Below are 15307 nucleotides of genomic sequence, written 5' to 3'. Positions count from 1 at the left end.
TAGTAAAAGAGGGGACCCTTTTATATTATATCGACACTTAATGAAGAAGACGTCTCAACTTCATAATGGTGTTATAATACGATGAAAGAAATAGGAACACACATGTTTTGTTTGGAATCACTTTGACAAGTTTTATTCACGAACTTTGACAAGCTTTTGAATATTACATGTATTAAATACATCTATAACTTTCTCGTAACTGTTTTTCTTGTAACAGATTTTTACAAAATAAATATAATTCAAACAAGGTTTTTCCTTATAACCCGTTTCAGTACATAGTCATGACCCTATCTTCATGCATTAGGAAGGGTTTGAGAGGTGACTCCGTTGTTCTCATGAGTTTGAGAGGTGACTCTGTTGTTCTCATGGGAAAGAATACTATGATGAATGTTTTGTATCTTCATTTGTTTTGATGGGAAAGGTACAATATGCAGTCCCCCAAGTGTTTGAGCGGTGAAGTATGAAGCCTCGAGCACTTGTTTGTTTCTCTCAATTTGGTCCTTTTCCTGAAAAAGAAAAACATACAGGACTCGGAGATACGATTAAAGATGAAGACTGCCTAACCCGTATGTATTTCCATCAGGATAATTGTAACCCTGGGCTGGGAATTTTAGAATATTCCATTTTGCTGTGCAGGTCGTGACTCATCATTTGGCACGGGTAAGGGTTTTTGCCTAGCATCTAAAATCGTTAGTAAAATTTTAACAATTCAAAGAAAATTTTTAACATAGCGATACCTGACCGTGGGTACTTTCTCAAAAGTAATATCTCTTTAGGTGGACAACATTCCAATGTGAGGGTAGAATTTTCCCGTCCATTGTCTCCAACTCATATGCTCATTTTCCCGCAATATCACGAACTTTGAAGGGTCCTTCCCATGTGGGACTTAGCTTTCCTGAATTAGCAGCCTTTGTAGATTGGAACACCTTTTTAAGCACGAAGTCCCCAATTTTAAAAAATCTGAGGCGTGCTTTCCTGTTGTAATACCGTTCAACTACTTGCTTTTGTGCTGCCATCCTTATTAATGCAGCTTCTCTTCTTCCTTCGAGCAAATCAAGATTCACCCGCATTTCTTCATCATTTGATTCTTCCGTTGCTTGAGCATATTGTGTGCTCGGTTCACCTATTTCAACCGGGATTAAGGCCTCCGCACCATAAACCATTGAAAATGGTGTTTCTCCCGTGCTTGTTTTTGTCGTTGTATGATAAGCCCATAATACTCCAGGTAATACCTCTGGCCAAATTACCTTTTGAATCTTGTAACCTTTTCTTCAAGTTGTTGATAATGACCTTGTTTGTGGATTCCGCTTGTCCATTACCCACTGGATGGTATGGCGTAGATGTTATCCTTTTAATTTGCCAACTTTGAAAAAATTCTGTGATTTGAGCTCCTATGAATTGTGGAACATTATCACACACGATTTCCTTCGGCACTCCAAAGCGGCATATTATATTCCTCCAAACGAAGTCTTTAACTTCCTTCTCTCGTACCTGTTTAAATGCTCCTACTTCTACCCATTTAGTGAAATAATCAGTAAGTACAAGTAGAAACTTCACCTGACCTTTTACTTGTGGTAATGGTCCTACGATATCCATTCCCCATTTCATAAAGAGCCACGGAGCTATGACAGGATGCAGTAGCTCAGCTGGTCTATGCATATTATTGTCGTACCTTTGACATTTATCACATTTAGATACAAAAACTATTTGCTTCCTCTTCCATCTTTGGCCAATNTTTTAACTAGCAAGTCAAACTTAAGGACCATTGTCCTTAAGTTTTGAACTTAATACTACAAGTTAAGGACATACAGACAGACTGTCCTTAAGTTTTGAAATTGCAAGTCGAACTTACGGACTCCTGTACTTAACTTTAATCTTTAAACTCAAAAGAAACAAAAACAAGGTAAGAAGAAAGAAATTTTTAAAATTCAGACATCTGCTCAAATAAGAATAATCTAAATGAATCCAATTTATGGCAAAAACTAAAAAGAGTCGATAAACATAAGTGGATATATCTAATCTTCTATATGCTTTCTTGAAAATGGATGGAGAGCAGGAGAATATATACAAGATGTTCTATTATGACCAATTCTTCTGCAACGACCACATTTGAATGTTATTTTTGATGGCTCGGTAGCAGGAATATGCCTTTTCTTTTGCCTTCTACCTGGTGGCACTTTGAAATCTGGAGGTTTAACAATTTGTGACTTAACACTCTCTGGTACAATCCAAGAATCAGTATGTCCTACAGGATGTATTTGTCTTTCATATGTTTTTAGCCAAGATTCCTTTAAGTACCAGTGCGAACAAAAGTTGGACTTCTTGATGTTTCTCTTCTCGATAGCTGCAATTGCATGTATGCATGGTAATTCATCAAATTGAAACTGAAAACAATCACATGTTCTTTTGTTTAAGTCCACCAAGAAAGTTATTCCTTCTTCTTCAACTCTAGAACGCCATGAATCAACTGGGAAGACCTTCAATGTTGAAAAATTATAAGTGAGTACATTATGTTAAATATTGTTAAAATCATAATATAAACATAGAACATAATACTTACATTCAAAGTAAATGCTAAATCTATTCTTTTCTTCAATTCCTCCTCTACCCAACAAGAAACATCATAAAATGTTCCTTCTGCTTTATTTCTTCTTTCATAAAACCAACATTGTAGCTTCACTTGAATGAAATCCATCATTCTTAGTATAGGCAGCTCCCTTGCTTCTAATATGACAGAATTCATCGACTCAACTATGTTTGTTGTGAGCATGTCATATCTTCGTCGTGGACTACAAGAACGTGCCCATCTTTCCGGTGGTTCTTCCATCAAGTAGTCATAAGTCTTCTTATCTACATTTGCTATATCTGACATGTATAGGTCAAATTCTTTGCGCTTGTATACTCTTGCAGCACTTTGGAATAGTTTTATGACCTCACTTTTCACCTTCCTTCGCTTTAGGTTCTGCTCCAAATGATAGATGCAAATCCCATGATGGCTTTCAGGATATACCTTTGCAATGCCATTTGCAATAGCTTGATGCCCGTCTGATAAAAAAATTAAATTCTCACGGCTCCCAATTGCATTGCGAAGCTGACTAAAGTACCACTCATAGGAATTATTATTTTCAGATTCTGCTATTCCAAAGGCTAATGGGAAAATTTGGTTATTTGCATCCTTTGAAACTGAAATCATTAAAACACCACGATATTTTGACTTCAAAAAAGTTGCATCAACAACAATCACTGGTCTACAATGATTCCAACCAGCTATTGATGATCCATATGCATAAAACATATAAACAAACCTGAAAATATAATATAAAACAAGGTTAAAATACCTGAAATTTAGGACAGTCAGTCCTTAACTTTCATTTCCAAGTTATAAAGTTAAGGACATGATGTCCTTAACTTTGATTTCAAAGTTCAAAACTTAAGGACTGACAGTCCTTAACTTTCATTTCCAAGTTATAAAGTTAAGGACATGCTGTCCTTAACTTTGATTTCAAAGTTCAAAACTTAAGGACTGGCAGTCCTTAACTTTGAATTACAAGTTCAAAACTTAAGGACAGCCAGTCCTCAACTTCTGGTTACAACTCAAAAGTTAACAAGGTTAAAGATAGCATGCCCTAAATTGTTTACCTGTTATTGTCGTCTATCTTTATGTTAGTATAAGTTCCCGGGTTTTTACTTGTCATCATATACAAGTATGAGAACAATAATTCATAATTCTCTTCGGGACTTCCTCTTATTAAAGAGGAAGCATGTTGAATAGCACGCCACGCCTTGTGATATCCAATGTCTAGTCCATGCAATTTTTGCATCTCTGCCATGACAAAAGCTGGTGTAACTTCAAATCTTGGGTCCCGAAGATTGTCGATAATGTAACCACTAATCAACTTTGAAGTAGCATGCCTTTGATCTGCTTTCATAGTGTTAACAGAGCAGTCATGTTTTTTCTCAATCTTTACTATCTTGAACAGTGTTGAATCTTTAATTCTGAAAGCTCGCACACACCAACAACACCTATCATCATTGCATGTCAACGAATATCTTGTTGAGCTTGATCTAACAACCTTGAATTCAAAATGTCCTTTGATTGCTATATTGGAAAAACAGTTAATTATACTCTTCTTCTTGTCAAATACTGATCCAACTTTTATTTCATCCAACGAAGCATTTTCTCTTAATATCGTAGTTGGGGATTCTTTTTGTTTCAAATTTGATCTTCGTCTAGTTATTTGAGTACATGTTTTTTCAGCAACTTCTTCGATTACCGGTGCACTCTCTAAGACTTGAATACCCAAAGCTTGTTCGTTGTCAATCTCTATAATGCTTTGTCCTTCTACTTGAATAGAATCAAATGTTTGAAGCACCTCTTCATTTAATGGTTGAGCTTCAACCATATCTATTTCCATTATCTGTTGGCATTTGTCTTGATTGTCATGTTGAGTTTCTGTGTTGACATGTTCATTGCTTGTTGATGGAAAAACTCTTTCCGAAATATCAACTATGAAACGACAGCCCTTGAAGAGTGAATGTGTTTTTAGCAACTCTATACATGTGTGAAGATCAGTATCTTTGGATACAAGCATTCCTTTGCTTGTTCCAAGGTTGATATCAAACCATATCACTGCTTCAAACTTTTCTCTATCCAATTCAATTAGCTCAAAGATCTGTTTAATGAAATCTTCAAACCGAATTGACTCAGGTACTAGAAAAAGCTTTGTTTGATGATCAAGATATTTATAGTCTTCAGTCCATCTACCATTAAAAGCAACTATAATGCATATTGTTTCCATCCTGCAAGTCAAGAGAATGGGAAACTGAGGACATACGTTATAAAGCACTCCTTGTATAATTAAGAAGAGGTGTACTGTAAGTGCAAGACCAAGGTAAGGACTAAGTGTGCTTAACATTTTAACTTGGAATTAAAAGTTAAGGACTTCCAGTCCTTAACATTTAAACTTGGAATTAAAAGTTAAGGACTGCCTGTCCTAAACTTTTTAACCTGCAAGTCAAAAATTAAGGACTTATGTCCTTAACTTTTCANGCGGGGTACTGGAGGTACCGGTTTATGTGTTGCATTGCATATTTACTTGTTATTTATTCTCCTTCTGGTGTGACTTTATTATAATTGTTTTTAATGTTTATCGTATGATGCTATTGGTCCACGTTGTTGTATTTATAGCTTTACTTTGTGTTTATTTAGGATTTCTGATCCTCAGACTTTATTTATATTTATTACTTTCTGAGTTGGAAGTACTCACAATACTCCCTGTACCTTGTGTGCAGATTCAGGTACACCACAGGGTGAGTGAGGACTCGTGTTAGCTGAGCAGCATTATCCGGGAGTATCAAGGTAGCTGCATGGCGTTCGCAGCTCTGATCTCTCCCATCTATCTTTATTATTTTATTCGTAATTTTCCTAGTCGAATTTGTAATAGGTGGATGATCTGTTTTAGAGGCTCATGTTCGTGACACCAGATTCGGTGGGCTATTTAGTATTTTATTTGGGGTTTTCGAATGTTAGAGATTATATCAGAATTTCCGTACTAAATTGGTATTATTGTAGTGAACATTTATTTATTTATATAGGTTATTTGGCTAAGGTTGTGTAAATGGTCGGGCTTGCCTAGCATTGTGTTGGGCGCCATCACGACCGGGGTTTGGGGTCGTGACACTCAGGTACTAGAAAAAGCTTTGTTTGATGATCAAGATATTTATAGTCTTCAGTCCATCTACCATTAAAAGCAACTATAATGCATATTGTTTCCATCATGCAAGTCAAGAGAATGGGAAACTGAGGACATACGTTATAAAGCAATCCTTGTATAATTAAGAACAGGTGTACTGTAAGTGCAAGACCAAGGTAAGGACTAAGTGTCCTTAACATTTTAACTTGGAATTAAAAGTTAAGGACTGCTTGTCCTTAACTTTTGAACCAGAAATTAAAACTTAAGGACTGCCTGTCCTTAACTTTTGAACATGGAATTAAAAGTTAAGGACTGCCAGTCCTTAACTTTTGAACTTGGAATTAAAACTTAAGGACTGCCTGTCCTTAACTTTTGAGCCAGATATTAAAACTTAAGTACTTCCAGTCCTTAACATTTAAACCTGGATTTAAAAGTTAAGGACTGCCTGTCCTAAACTGTTTAACCTGCAAGTCAAAACTTAAGGACCGCCTGTCCGTAACATTTAAACTTGGAATTAAAAGTTAAGGACTGCCTGTCCTAAACTTTTTAACCTGCAAGTCAAAAATTAAGGACTTATGTCCTTAACTTTTCAATCTATAATTCTAACTTAAGGACTTCCTGTCCTTAACTTTTTCAATTTGAAACTCAAACTTCAGGACTTAGTATACAGAAGAACAACAACAAAGTGAAGGACATTGTGTCATTAAGTTTTTCAATTCAATTTGCAAAATGAGGACAGTAGAATCAAAGTTAAGGACATTGTGTCCTTAATTTTTGAATTCAATTTCCAAAATGAAGACACTATGTCCTTAATATTATGTGCTCAAGTTTTATAGAATTATCATAGAAGGCGATGTCCTTAAGTTTATCAATCCAGAAATTCAAAAAAAAAATCAAATTTTTATCTATTATATAATCGAATCAATACAAATCGGAAAAAGTATAACTATATCGAAGTAAAAATCGATAGAAACACATGAAAGTATAATTTACTGTTTATCTATGTCGATTTTTTGGATGAGAATTTTGAATTTTTCGTCCAGTCGCTGCTGCTGCTGCTGGATCGCCGGCTGCTGCTGATGCTTTTGGTTTTCGTCGAGTGTGTTATAATAGCGTAGGTATAACTTATATCAGAAGGGTATTTTCGTTCAGTCAAGTATAAGTTTATTAAAGTAGTGGCTAAAGCCTAAATACATTGAAAACAGTGGCTTTAAAATAAAAGCAGCTGCTTTTAGTGGCTATTTGTGCACTTCCCCCTAGGAAATAGCAGGTACTATGCAAACTCGTCCAAAGTTATCAAAACAAATTAAACACATACCCCAACTTACCTTATAATCCATTTATCCCAATTTCTACATCACAAACGTCTCAAAATGTTTGAAACTATTCCACTAAGCATATTTACTTATACAACTTTCAAGAATGCAAATAAGTTAAACTATTAATTTTTAACATTTTGATGTGACATTTTTCTATCCAACCAGCTTTTCAATTATTATTATGATGTGTTTTTTCACTACTACTAATACCATACACAACCAGGTCTCATCAATCAAGATCATCACAATAGTACTTTTTGGCCTTGTATTCCTAAGGTGTTGAGTAATAACCAAACTTAGCTATGCTTTAGACAAGTCCAGAACACCAGTACTGACCAAATTACTCCACAAAAGCAATATAATCTCTAAGGAAAAATGACTAGAAATAACAATAACATAATGCGACAGTTCAAATATCTAAGTTCCAACATAGTTTTCAGCTATTAATGTAATTTCAAAATGTGTTTAACGTATGTTGTCTAAATCTTTTTCCAAGTTACACAAAATGTTAAAAGACACAAGTCAAATATTGTACTAATAGTTACACTAAACAAACTACAGGAGCATATGGTGTACAAGTATGTTTGTAGCTAAGTTGCGCGGATTATTCGATTTTGGTGCCGTCCCCGTCTCGTAGCCCCGCCCCGATACGAGACGGGGACGGAAGCGGGAACAGGATACGTCCCGGATTCGGTCAACTGACTTCGGACGCTTTGATCGGAGTCCATCGACAAATTTGAGAGAAAAATTGAGATTTTGATTTCTCAAAATCGGAAATAGAACAGATTTAGGAGAATGAAAGAATAATGTCTCCATCTTGGAGAATGAAAGATTGAATTCTACAATATTCATGTAAGTTTTTCACAGAATATCTCTCAAAATTTACAATATTTTTATAGCTCTATTTTTTATTAGCCAAATCCCCGCACCCGTATCCATATCCGGATCCGCACCCCCGAATCTTAAAATTTAGATTTTGCCGAATCCGATACTCGGATCCGTCCCCGTATCGGATACCCGCACCCGAGTCCGAGCAACTTAGGTTTGTAGCCCCTCCTGCACCAACCTAGATATAACAGCCTGAAAATCCCCCATATGGTTATTAATTCCTGAGTGGAAATGTATAGGGACTCGAACCAAACTCATTGTTGGGGATGGGAAAAGATCTGAATGTGGATTAATCCTTGGCTTGACCAGATTCATATGTCCCAGTTAGTTCCTGCAGTGTATGTAAGCACAGAGGCTTTGCATGAAACAACATATTGTTGATAAAAAACAAAATAATAGTGATAGGTTTCAAGCATCTTCCATTGAGAATCACTTACTTAGCAGCCAAAACAACATAATGTTGGCCATCTTTCACATGGATAGAAGAAACTAATATCAGGACTATTTTTGATATTCCAAAAATAGAGTGCTCTACATAACACCATTACACATGTTGCACTAGAATAAACTTTAGAGGCAACCATGACAGCTAAAAGGACTGTGGTTGATAAAAGAAGGCACGAAAAATACAAGCAGACTGATAATACATTTTATCATTGTGCACGGAAGAATTTACATCCATCACGAAGCAGCTTACAAGTTCCATTTGGCTATGTTTGTCACCTCTTAGGGACCAAAAGGATCATATCATGGTAAATTCAAGATCCCAGAAATATGGGCTTACCTCACAAAATAATGCTGCTAATGCTTTTCTCGGGCTATTCATTGTTCCAATAGTTCCGCAGCTGAGACATATGCAGAAGCAGCTCATCCCTGCCCAAACCAGAGACACTACTAGTCATTATCCATGCAGGTGGATGCTGATAATTCTGCCTGATCAACTCTTGGAAATCTCTAATATTCTCGTCTGGCCTTTTTGCCTTCCCTCCCTTCATTTTGTCACACTTCGTGAAAACGAAAGTTATTGGTATCTGTAAATGTGTTGCAAAAGTCACTTATCGTGGAAAAAATGTTGTATGAAAGTCGACAATGGTAAGATATGACTTATTTTATAAGTAGTAATGGGAGTATATGACTTCAATTAGCCACATGAAAAGAATGGAAACCTTATTGCGTCCAAGCCAATTAGCACAATCAAGGTCAATCTTCTGAGGGGGTACACTAGCATCAATTAGAAGCAGAACGGAAACCAAGGTATCTCTATTTAAAAAGTAGCCTTTTGTGAAGGAGGACCAATCCATTCTGGCAGCTTCAGAAGCATTAGCAAAACTGAAACAAGCAACATGAATAACTTAGAAGTAGACAAAACAGGTGGTTTCCATATTAATGCAAAAGATACAAAGAGCTAAGTGATGGAAAAACATAACACGTTACTTGACAAAGGAAATAGGAGAGAGTGCAAACTCAATACGTAAAGGAGAGCTTCTACGACCTTGCTTGAATCAGGGAAGGGGAAGTTAAAGGGGAGAGAATCAGATACAATTATTTTGATGAATGATTTACTTCTGGCTGTTTCTAAGGATCAGAAGTAGACACTAGAAAGCAGAAAGGAGATTCCTCCATACATGTTTAATTACCAAATACGGGAAATGATTACTTTTACTTCGCTTCATCATTTATTCCTTACCAACCAAGGGAAATGACCTTACTCCTACACTTTTACTTCCATTCTCTCCAACATTTTCTCATCTCACTCCACCCCCAAACCAAAAACTCCTAAAGTAGGAACAGCTATGGTCAGGTTCTACAGACTTGTAACCATTAAACAGTAGGAAGCCTATCGAAATCTATTAAAAATAATAATAATAAATAAATCAATTATAGCCTTCGTAACCATTTGGCAGGTAGATTTGTAACTTAACAAAATCTTATTTAAGTTACTACAATACATCTTCAAATAAATGTCAATAATCTAGACTGTTTTATCAAGACATGAAGAAGAACGGACATGTCTGATTGTTTGGTTTAGCATTTACAACAGTTCCACTGAATTAGGTTGATGCCAGCTGAACTGATTTGTCTAGGCAGTATACTAACTGTAAACTGACTTGTGATCTTTGGATCTTATCAAATATGCTAATTTTCTCCCTGATGCTCTGTTAGAGACCATCTATTTCTGTTGTCTAGAGACTATAGTAGTTATGTTTTAGAGTTTCCTCCTCCTTTTAACATATCTAGAGTTGCCTCAGATAGCAGTTTTATGTGTGGTTTCCTGCTCTTGAAAGTGTAGAAAGCTATCAAAAATGGAAAAGTCATGTCTCTCGCAAGGGGTAAAATATGGAAGATTATTTCTATGACCTAGTTTATTGCGTCAGCAACTATGGCAACAAGGTATAGTTAATGGTTTAGCAGAGTACCATCGCATAGTTAGAGAGAAGACATTGCAGCTTCTTGAATTGAAAACTTTAAAAAGACGTAATTGGGCATTCGCCCTTCTTCCAATTCTACCTCACATGAAAAATAGGTACAACGTTTTAAGATGGAAAAATAAAGCAATAAAGAATGATATTCCCAGATGAAGGTTGGAACTGGGATGCTTTTATTAGGAACAGCAGCAAAAGCTGTAACATTCAAACAAGAGGAGCATGGAAGCAATGTAAAAAGAAAGAACGTGGGGCTTGTTTGTATTGCAAAACTATTATTTATCTTGGATAAGGCTGCAAATTGCAATGTGCTTTATAAGTGTCAGAACAGACATATCTAAAGGTAAAGATATGAGATTCACTGTTTGGATCGACATGGACTTAGTGAAGCAGCACCTGGAGTAAAGATTTCAGTTAGCAACTAGGAAAGACTCCATAAACAGTTTCTTGAGTGACAATTAAGGCATTTTCTTCGTATATCCCTTTTCACAGGTATTTCGAGAATTTGATCACTTTAATTTTAACAGTCTATATAGTTGTAACTCCAAGATGATTGGGATCAAGATGATGTGTTTCCTCGCTTGAAAATTTTTACAAATGATTTAAATCATGTAGTTAACTCCAACTAGTTTGGTTTTGAGGTGTAGATTGCTTAATCGAACGAATCAGTAGCAATTTATCAAACCAAGTGAAGTCGTTCTTGCGTCCGAATAAAGCATCAAGTATGGTAAGCCTTTACTCGAGATTATCGCTATAGCCTACTAATCACCAACCTGCTTAACACTCTCTGAATAACTTGAGCAAAACACACTTCATTGTAATGGTAAAAAAGCTTCACCTATCAAAGAGTATCCTAGCAAATAGCATAATCAAGAAATTGCTTACCCATAACCAGGCAAATCCACAATGTACCAACTCTTGTTCACCAAGAAATGATTAATCAGCTGAGTCTTCCCTGTACATTTAAACATACTAAAATTAGAATCCACCTCTAATTAAAATATGTACCGAGTTAATACTCCACTTATTCCAATTTATGTGACCCTATTTCCTTTTGAGACTGTTTCAAAATGAACGTCCTTATACATTTGAAAAAAACAAAAACTTAGAACTTCTCATTTTACCCTTAACGACAATCTTTTATAGCACATGTTTAAGACCATAAGTTTTACCAAACTTATAGTCACATGAACATTATATGCCTCAGTCCCAAAAAACAAAACTGGGGTCGGCGATATAAATCCTCACTTCTTTCTTTAAGCTCAACTTATATCATTATCATGCCAAACTTGCATGGTCTTATGGGCAACGCATCCATTTGCTCTAGAAGGATCAGCGGATCGAAACCTTCTCCTTACATTGACTCCGCCTGTGTGAGCTTGATTATGTTGCCGGTCATAGGCGGATCCAGGATTTAAATTTTATGGGTTCGGATTCTCAATTCTACCACATAGTCATCTAATTTAATGGGTTCAAAATTTATTATGTGTATATATTTAATGATTATTTGGACAAAAATACAGGGTATGAGCGGAAGTCATGGATTCAGATGAACCCATAGCTTATATACTAGATACACCTCTGTTGCCGGTCCCAAGCTCGGATAAAGGAGGAAAGTTGCAGTAGGCTGACAGCCAGCATAAAACTTGCCAATTCGTAATGAATCCTCATAATACAGTCACTATGACATATTTAAGACTACAAGTTTCAGAATTCTTCATTTCTTTCCTAAATTCCATGTTCGGTCAAATTATGTCACATAAATTGAAACGAATGGATACTTAAATTCAACTAATGCAAACGGGCTCTAAATAAGAAGTGCATTGCAAATATTCAAACCTGGTTTCTTAGAAGTAAGAGCAACCTCTTTCTTCTTACACAAAGCATTAATAAGCGATGATTTTCCAACATTGGACCGACCCAACATAGCAAATTCAGGTTTCTCATCTTTTGGACAATCCTTAGGCTTATTACTACTCTTCACAAATGCCACCTCTTTAATTTTAGAGTCCCCCGCATAGGGCCCCACAACGATATTGGATCCGGGTAAAATCATATCTTCGGTTATATCTTCGGGTTCAACTCCTGGAGCCATGAATAATACTTTCTTTGCTAATATTGAAGCTGCTGATTCTGAAGTTGTAGCTGAAGATTTAAAGGTTTTTGAAGTAAAGGCATGAATAGAAAAATGGGGATTTTTTGGGTATGAATTTTGAGATAAAGGGATTTTGGGAAATGAAGAAAGGAATTTGGTAGATTGAGGGAGAGTGGAGAAGAGATGGAAATTGAAGAGGCGAAACCTTGACATTACTTGCATTTTTAGCTTAATTCTAGTTCAATGGCTGCACTGCAATGGTTCTACAGTACACTACTTATCGTTCCCAAGATATTTTTAACTTTCAATTTTTTATTTAAACATTAATAAATTTAAATTTTTAAAATAAAGTGTATATAGTTAGAATTAAATATAGAAATAAAATTAGTCGTAAATTGCTACATTTTATTATAAAAAGATTTAAATGTGGAATGTAAAACCGTAATAATCTTTGTATGTTATAAACAATCGATATGACACACTGTTTGTCGGTCTTGAATGGTATTTAGACATTTCGGTTTGGTATTTTCGATATTCCGTTTTGTAAAATGCTATACACCGTATATAATTAAATTTGCTATACTTCGATTTTTCTCCTTTCGGTTTCAGTTTATTCGGTTCGATTTTTGATTTATTCGGTGTGAATACTAACTAGTGCATAGAGTCATAGACGATAATATTCTTAATTAAATTACTCAAAAGTACAAAAATAAAAACGTTTGTTGATAAAAGTTTTGTCCATTACCAAACAAATACCAACCTAGAGAGAGAAAACAATTAGAGAGTTAATTGATAAACTTAGAGAATAAAGGAAAGTAAAATTTTAGATTTCTTATATTTATGTTATAATTAATAAAATGTGTATTGTGTATTATAATATATATTTCGGTACGGTATCGGTATTTTGGTATTTCATTTTAAAATACCAAATACCATACCTAATACCAATTCTTTTTTAAAACTAAAACCAAATACCATACCAAGTGGTCGTTCGACCGGCTATGCTGTATGGGGCTGAGTGTTGGCCAGTCAAGAACTCTCACGTGCAGAAGATAAAAGCAGTAGAGATGAGGATGTTGAGATGGATGTGTGGGTGTGCCAGGAGAGATAGGATTAATAATGAAGCTATCCAGGACAGAGTGGGAGTAGCCCTCGTGGAGGACAAGATGCGGGAGTCGAGGCTGAGATGGTTCGGACATGTTAAGAGAAAAAGCATTGATCCTCCTGTCAAGAGGTGTGGGAGGTTGGCCATGGAGAGTTTGAGAAGAGGTCGAGGTAGGCATAAGAAGTACTGGGGAGAGGTGATAAGACAGGACATGGCGCTACTTCAGCTCGATGAGGACATGACCCTTGATAGGAGGGTGTGGAGGTCGAAGATTAAGGTAGAAGGTTAGTGGGTAGTTTTTAGTTATTCACCGATAGTCTTAGTAGCATGCATGTCCCTTCATATTCTTAGATTTTTATTACGTTATATGGTTTTGTTGTCTCAGGTATTGTATTCCATGTTCCTATTATTTGGTACTACTTATCGTTTATCTCTCTCTTTTACTTTTCTCTTCCTTCTTTCTTCCTTCCTTGCTTTCCTCTCCTTCTTACCCTTCACGAGCCGAGGGTCTATTGGATACAACCTCTCTACCTGCATTAGGTAGGGGTAAGGTCTATGTACAGACTACCCTCCTCAGACCCCACCTATTAGGATCATACTGGATTTGTTGTTTTAACCAAATACTATACCGAATACCAAAATATTAAATATCGAATACTAAAGTTTTCAATTTTGATACGGTAATTCGGTATTTACCAAATTATGCACATCCCTAATCAAGTGTAATATGAGAATTTTCAGATAAATTGTAAATTACTCAAAAAGTAATGGTGTACTGTAAATGAGTAAAAGGGAATACGATAAAAAAACTTGCTAGTCCTTCCACAAGGGGAATAGTTATTCATACAAAGTATATTACTCCATTCGTTTCAATTTCAATGATATAGTTTGACATAAAGTCTACAAAAAATAAGACTTTTAAAATATATGACGTTAAAAGCTTAAGTGGCATAAATTTAGTGCTATGATATTTTTGTGACGATAAAAGCTTTTTATTAAGGGTAAAATGAATAAAATAAAAAGTTTAATGTTAAACTATTTCTAAATATAGAAATGTGTAATTTTTTTAAAACGAACTAATAAGAAAAAATGTGTCATTTAAATTGAAACGGAGATAACTTCAAATGATAGTTAAATTACAAATTTTAAGAAACAATGCATACAATTAATTATGACAGATTATAAAAGTGTATGTAGAATGATAAGTACGTCATATATTCATTGTTTTAATGTGGATCCGAATTGCTATTGGCTGTTGGAAACTTACATAAATATCCCAAATAAGTCTTGACTTACTAACCTCTAGCCATTAGGCATAGACTTACCAAAACTAATCAAGCACATATAAAAATTGAATAACCAAATAAATAAGGTTCTTTCTCTCAAAGAATCAGATGCAAAAATCTCCTTCCATATTTTTAAGCGTTATTAGCAATATTAGATGCAAGACGGAAAGAAAATTTCATGGATGAAGTAGCAAATAAGGTGATGAAATACAAAAATAATAATAATATTAATAATAATAATAATAATAATAATAATAATAACACAATATTTCAAAAATCTAAGCAAAAAATGAACTTTTTCAATGGGTATAGTTGAAATTCATTGAAAATACATAGATAAGTCAATATACAAATTTTGAGGAAGATTGAAGGTGATTTGGACTGATTTTGTATCAAAATTCGTAATTAAATCGAGATAATAAAATTCTTTTGTGACACATGTATCAAACATGTATCATGCATGTATCTCACACACAGACATACATGTGATACACAATT

The 15307-nt window shown here is 35.1% G+C and overlaps 1 protein-coding gene across 2 annotated transcripts; it reads right to left on the bottom strand.

Annotated features, from left to right (window-relative positions):
- LOC109229311 (GTP-binding protein At2g22870) lies at positions 7821–12696 on the bottom strand. 2 transcript variants are annotated; one of them, XM_019394707.1, is made up of 5 exons: positions 12163–12696; positions 11209–11278; positions 9067–9229; positions 8685–8931; positions 7821–8231 (listed from the first exon to the last, which is right to left on the bottom strand). In XM_019394707.1, the coding sequence occupies exons 1-4, from the start codon at positions 12638–12640 to the stop codon at positions 8719–8721; spliced, it is 924 nt and encodes a 307-aa protein (XP_019250252.1). In that variant the 5' UTR covers positions 12641–12696; the 3' UTR covers positions 7821–8231; positions 8685–8718. The 2 variants fall into 2 exon arrangements, with proteins under 2 accessions (XP_019250252.1, XP_019250251.1); XM_019394706.1 differs by lacking the exon at positions 7821–8231 and having other exon boundaries at positions 8303–8931.

Source organism: Nicotiana attenuata, chromosome 7, assembly GCF_001879085.1.
Source record: "Nicotiana attenuata strain UT chromosome 7, NIATTr2, whole genome shotgun sequence".
NCBI lineage: Eukaryota > Viridiplantae > Streptophyta > Magnoliopsida > Solanales > Solanaceae > Nicotiana > Nicotiana attenuata.
Note: the sequence above shows the minus strand (reverse complement) of the source record. Positions and strands in the feature narration are given on the sequence as shown.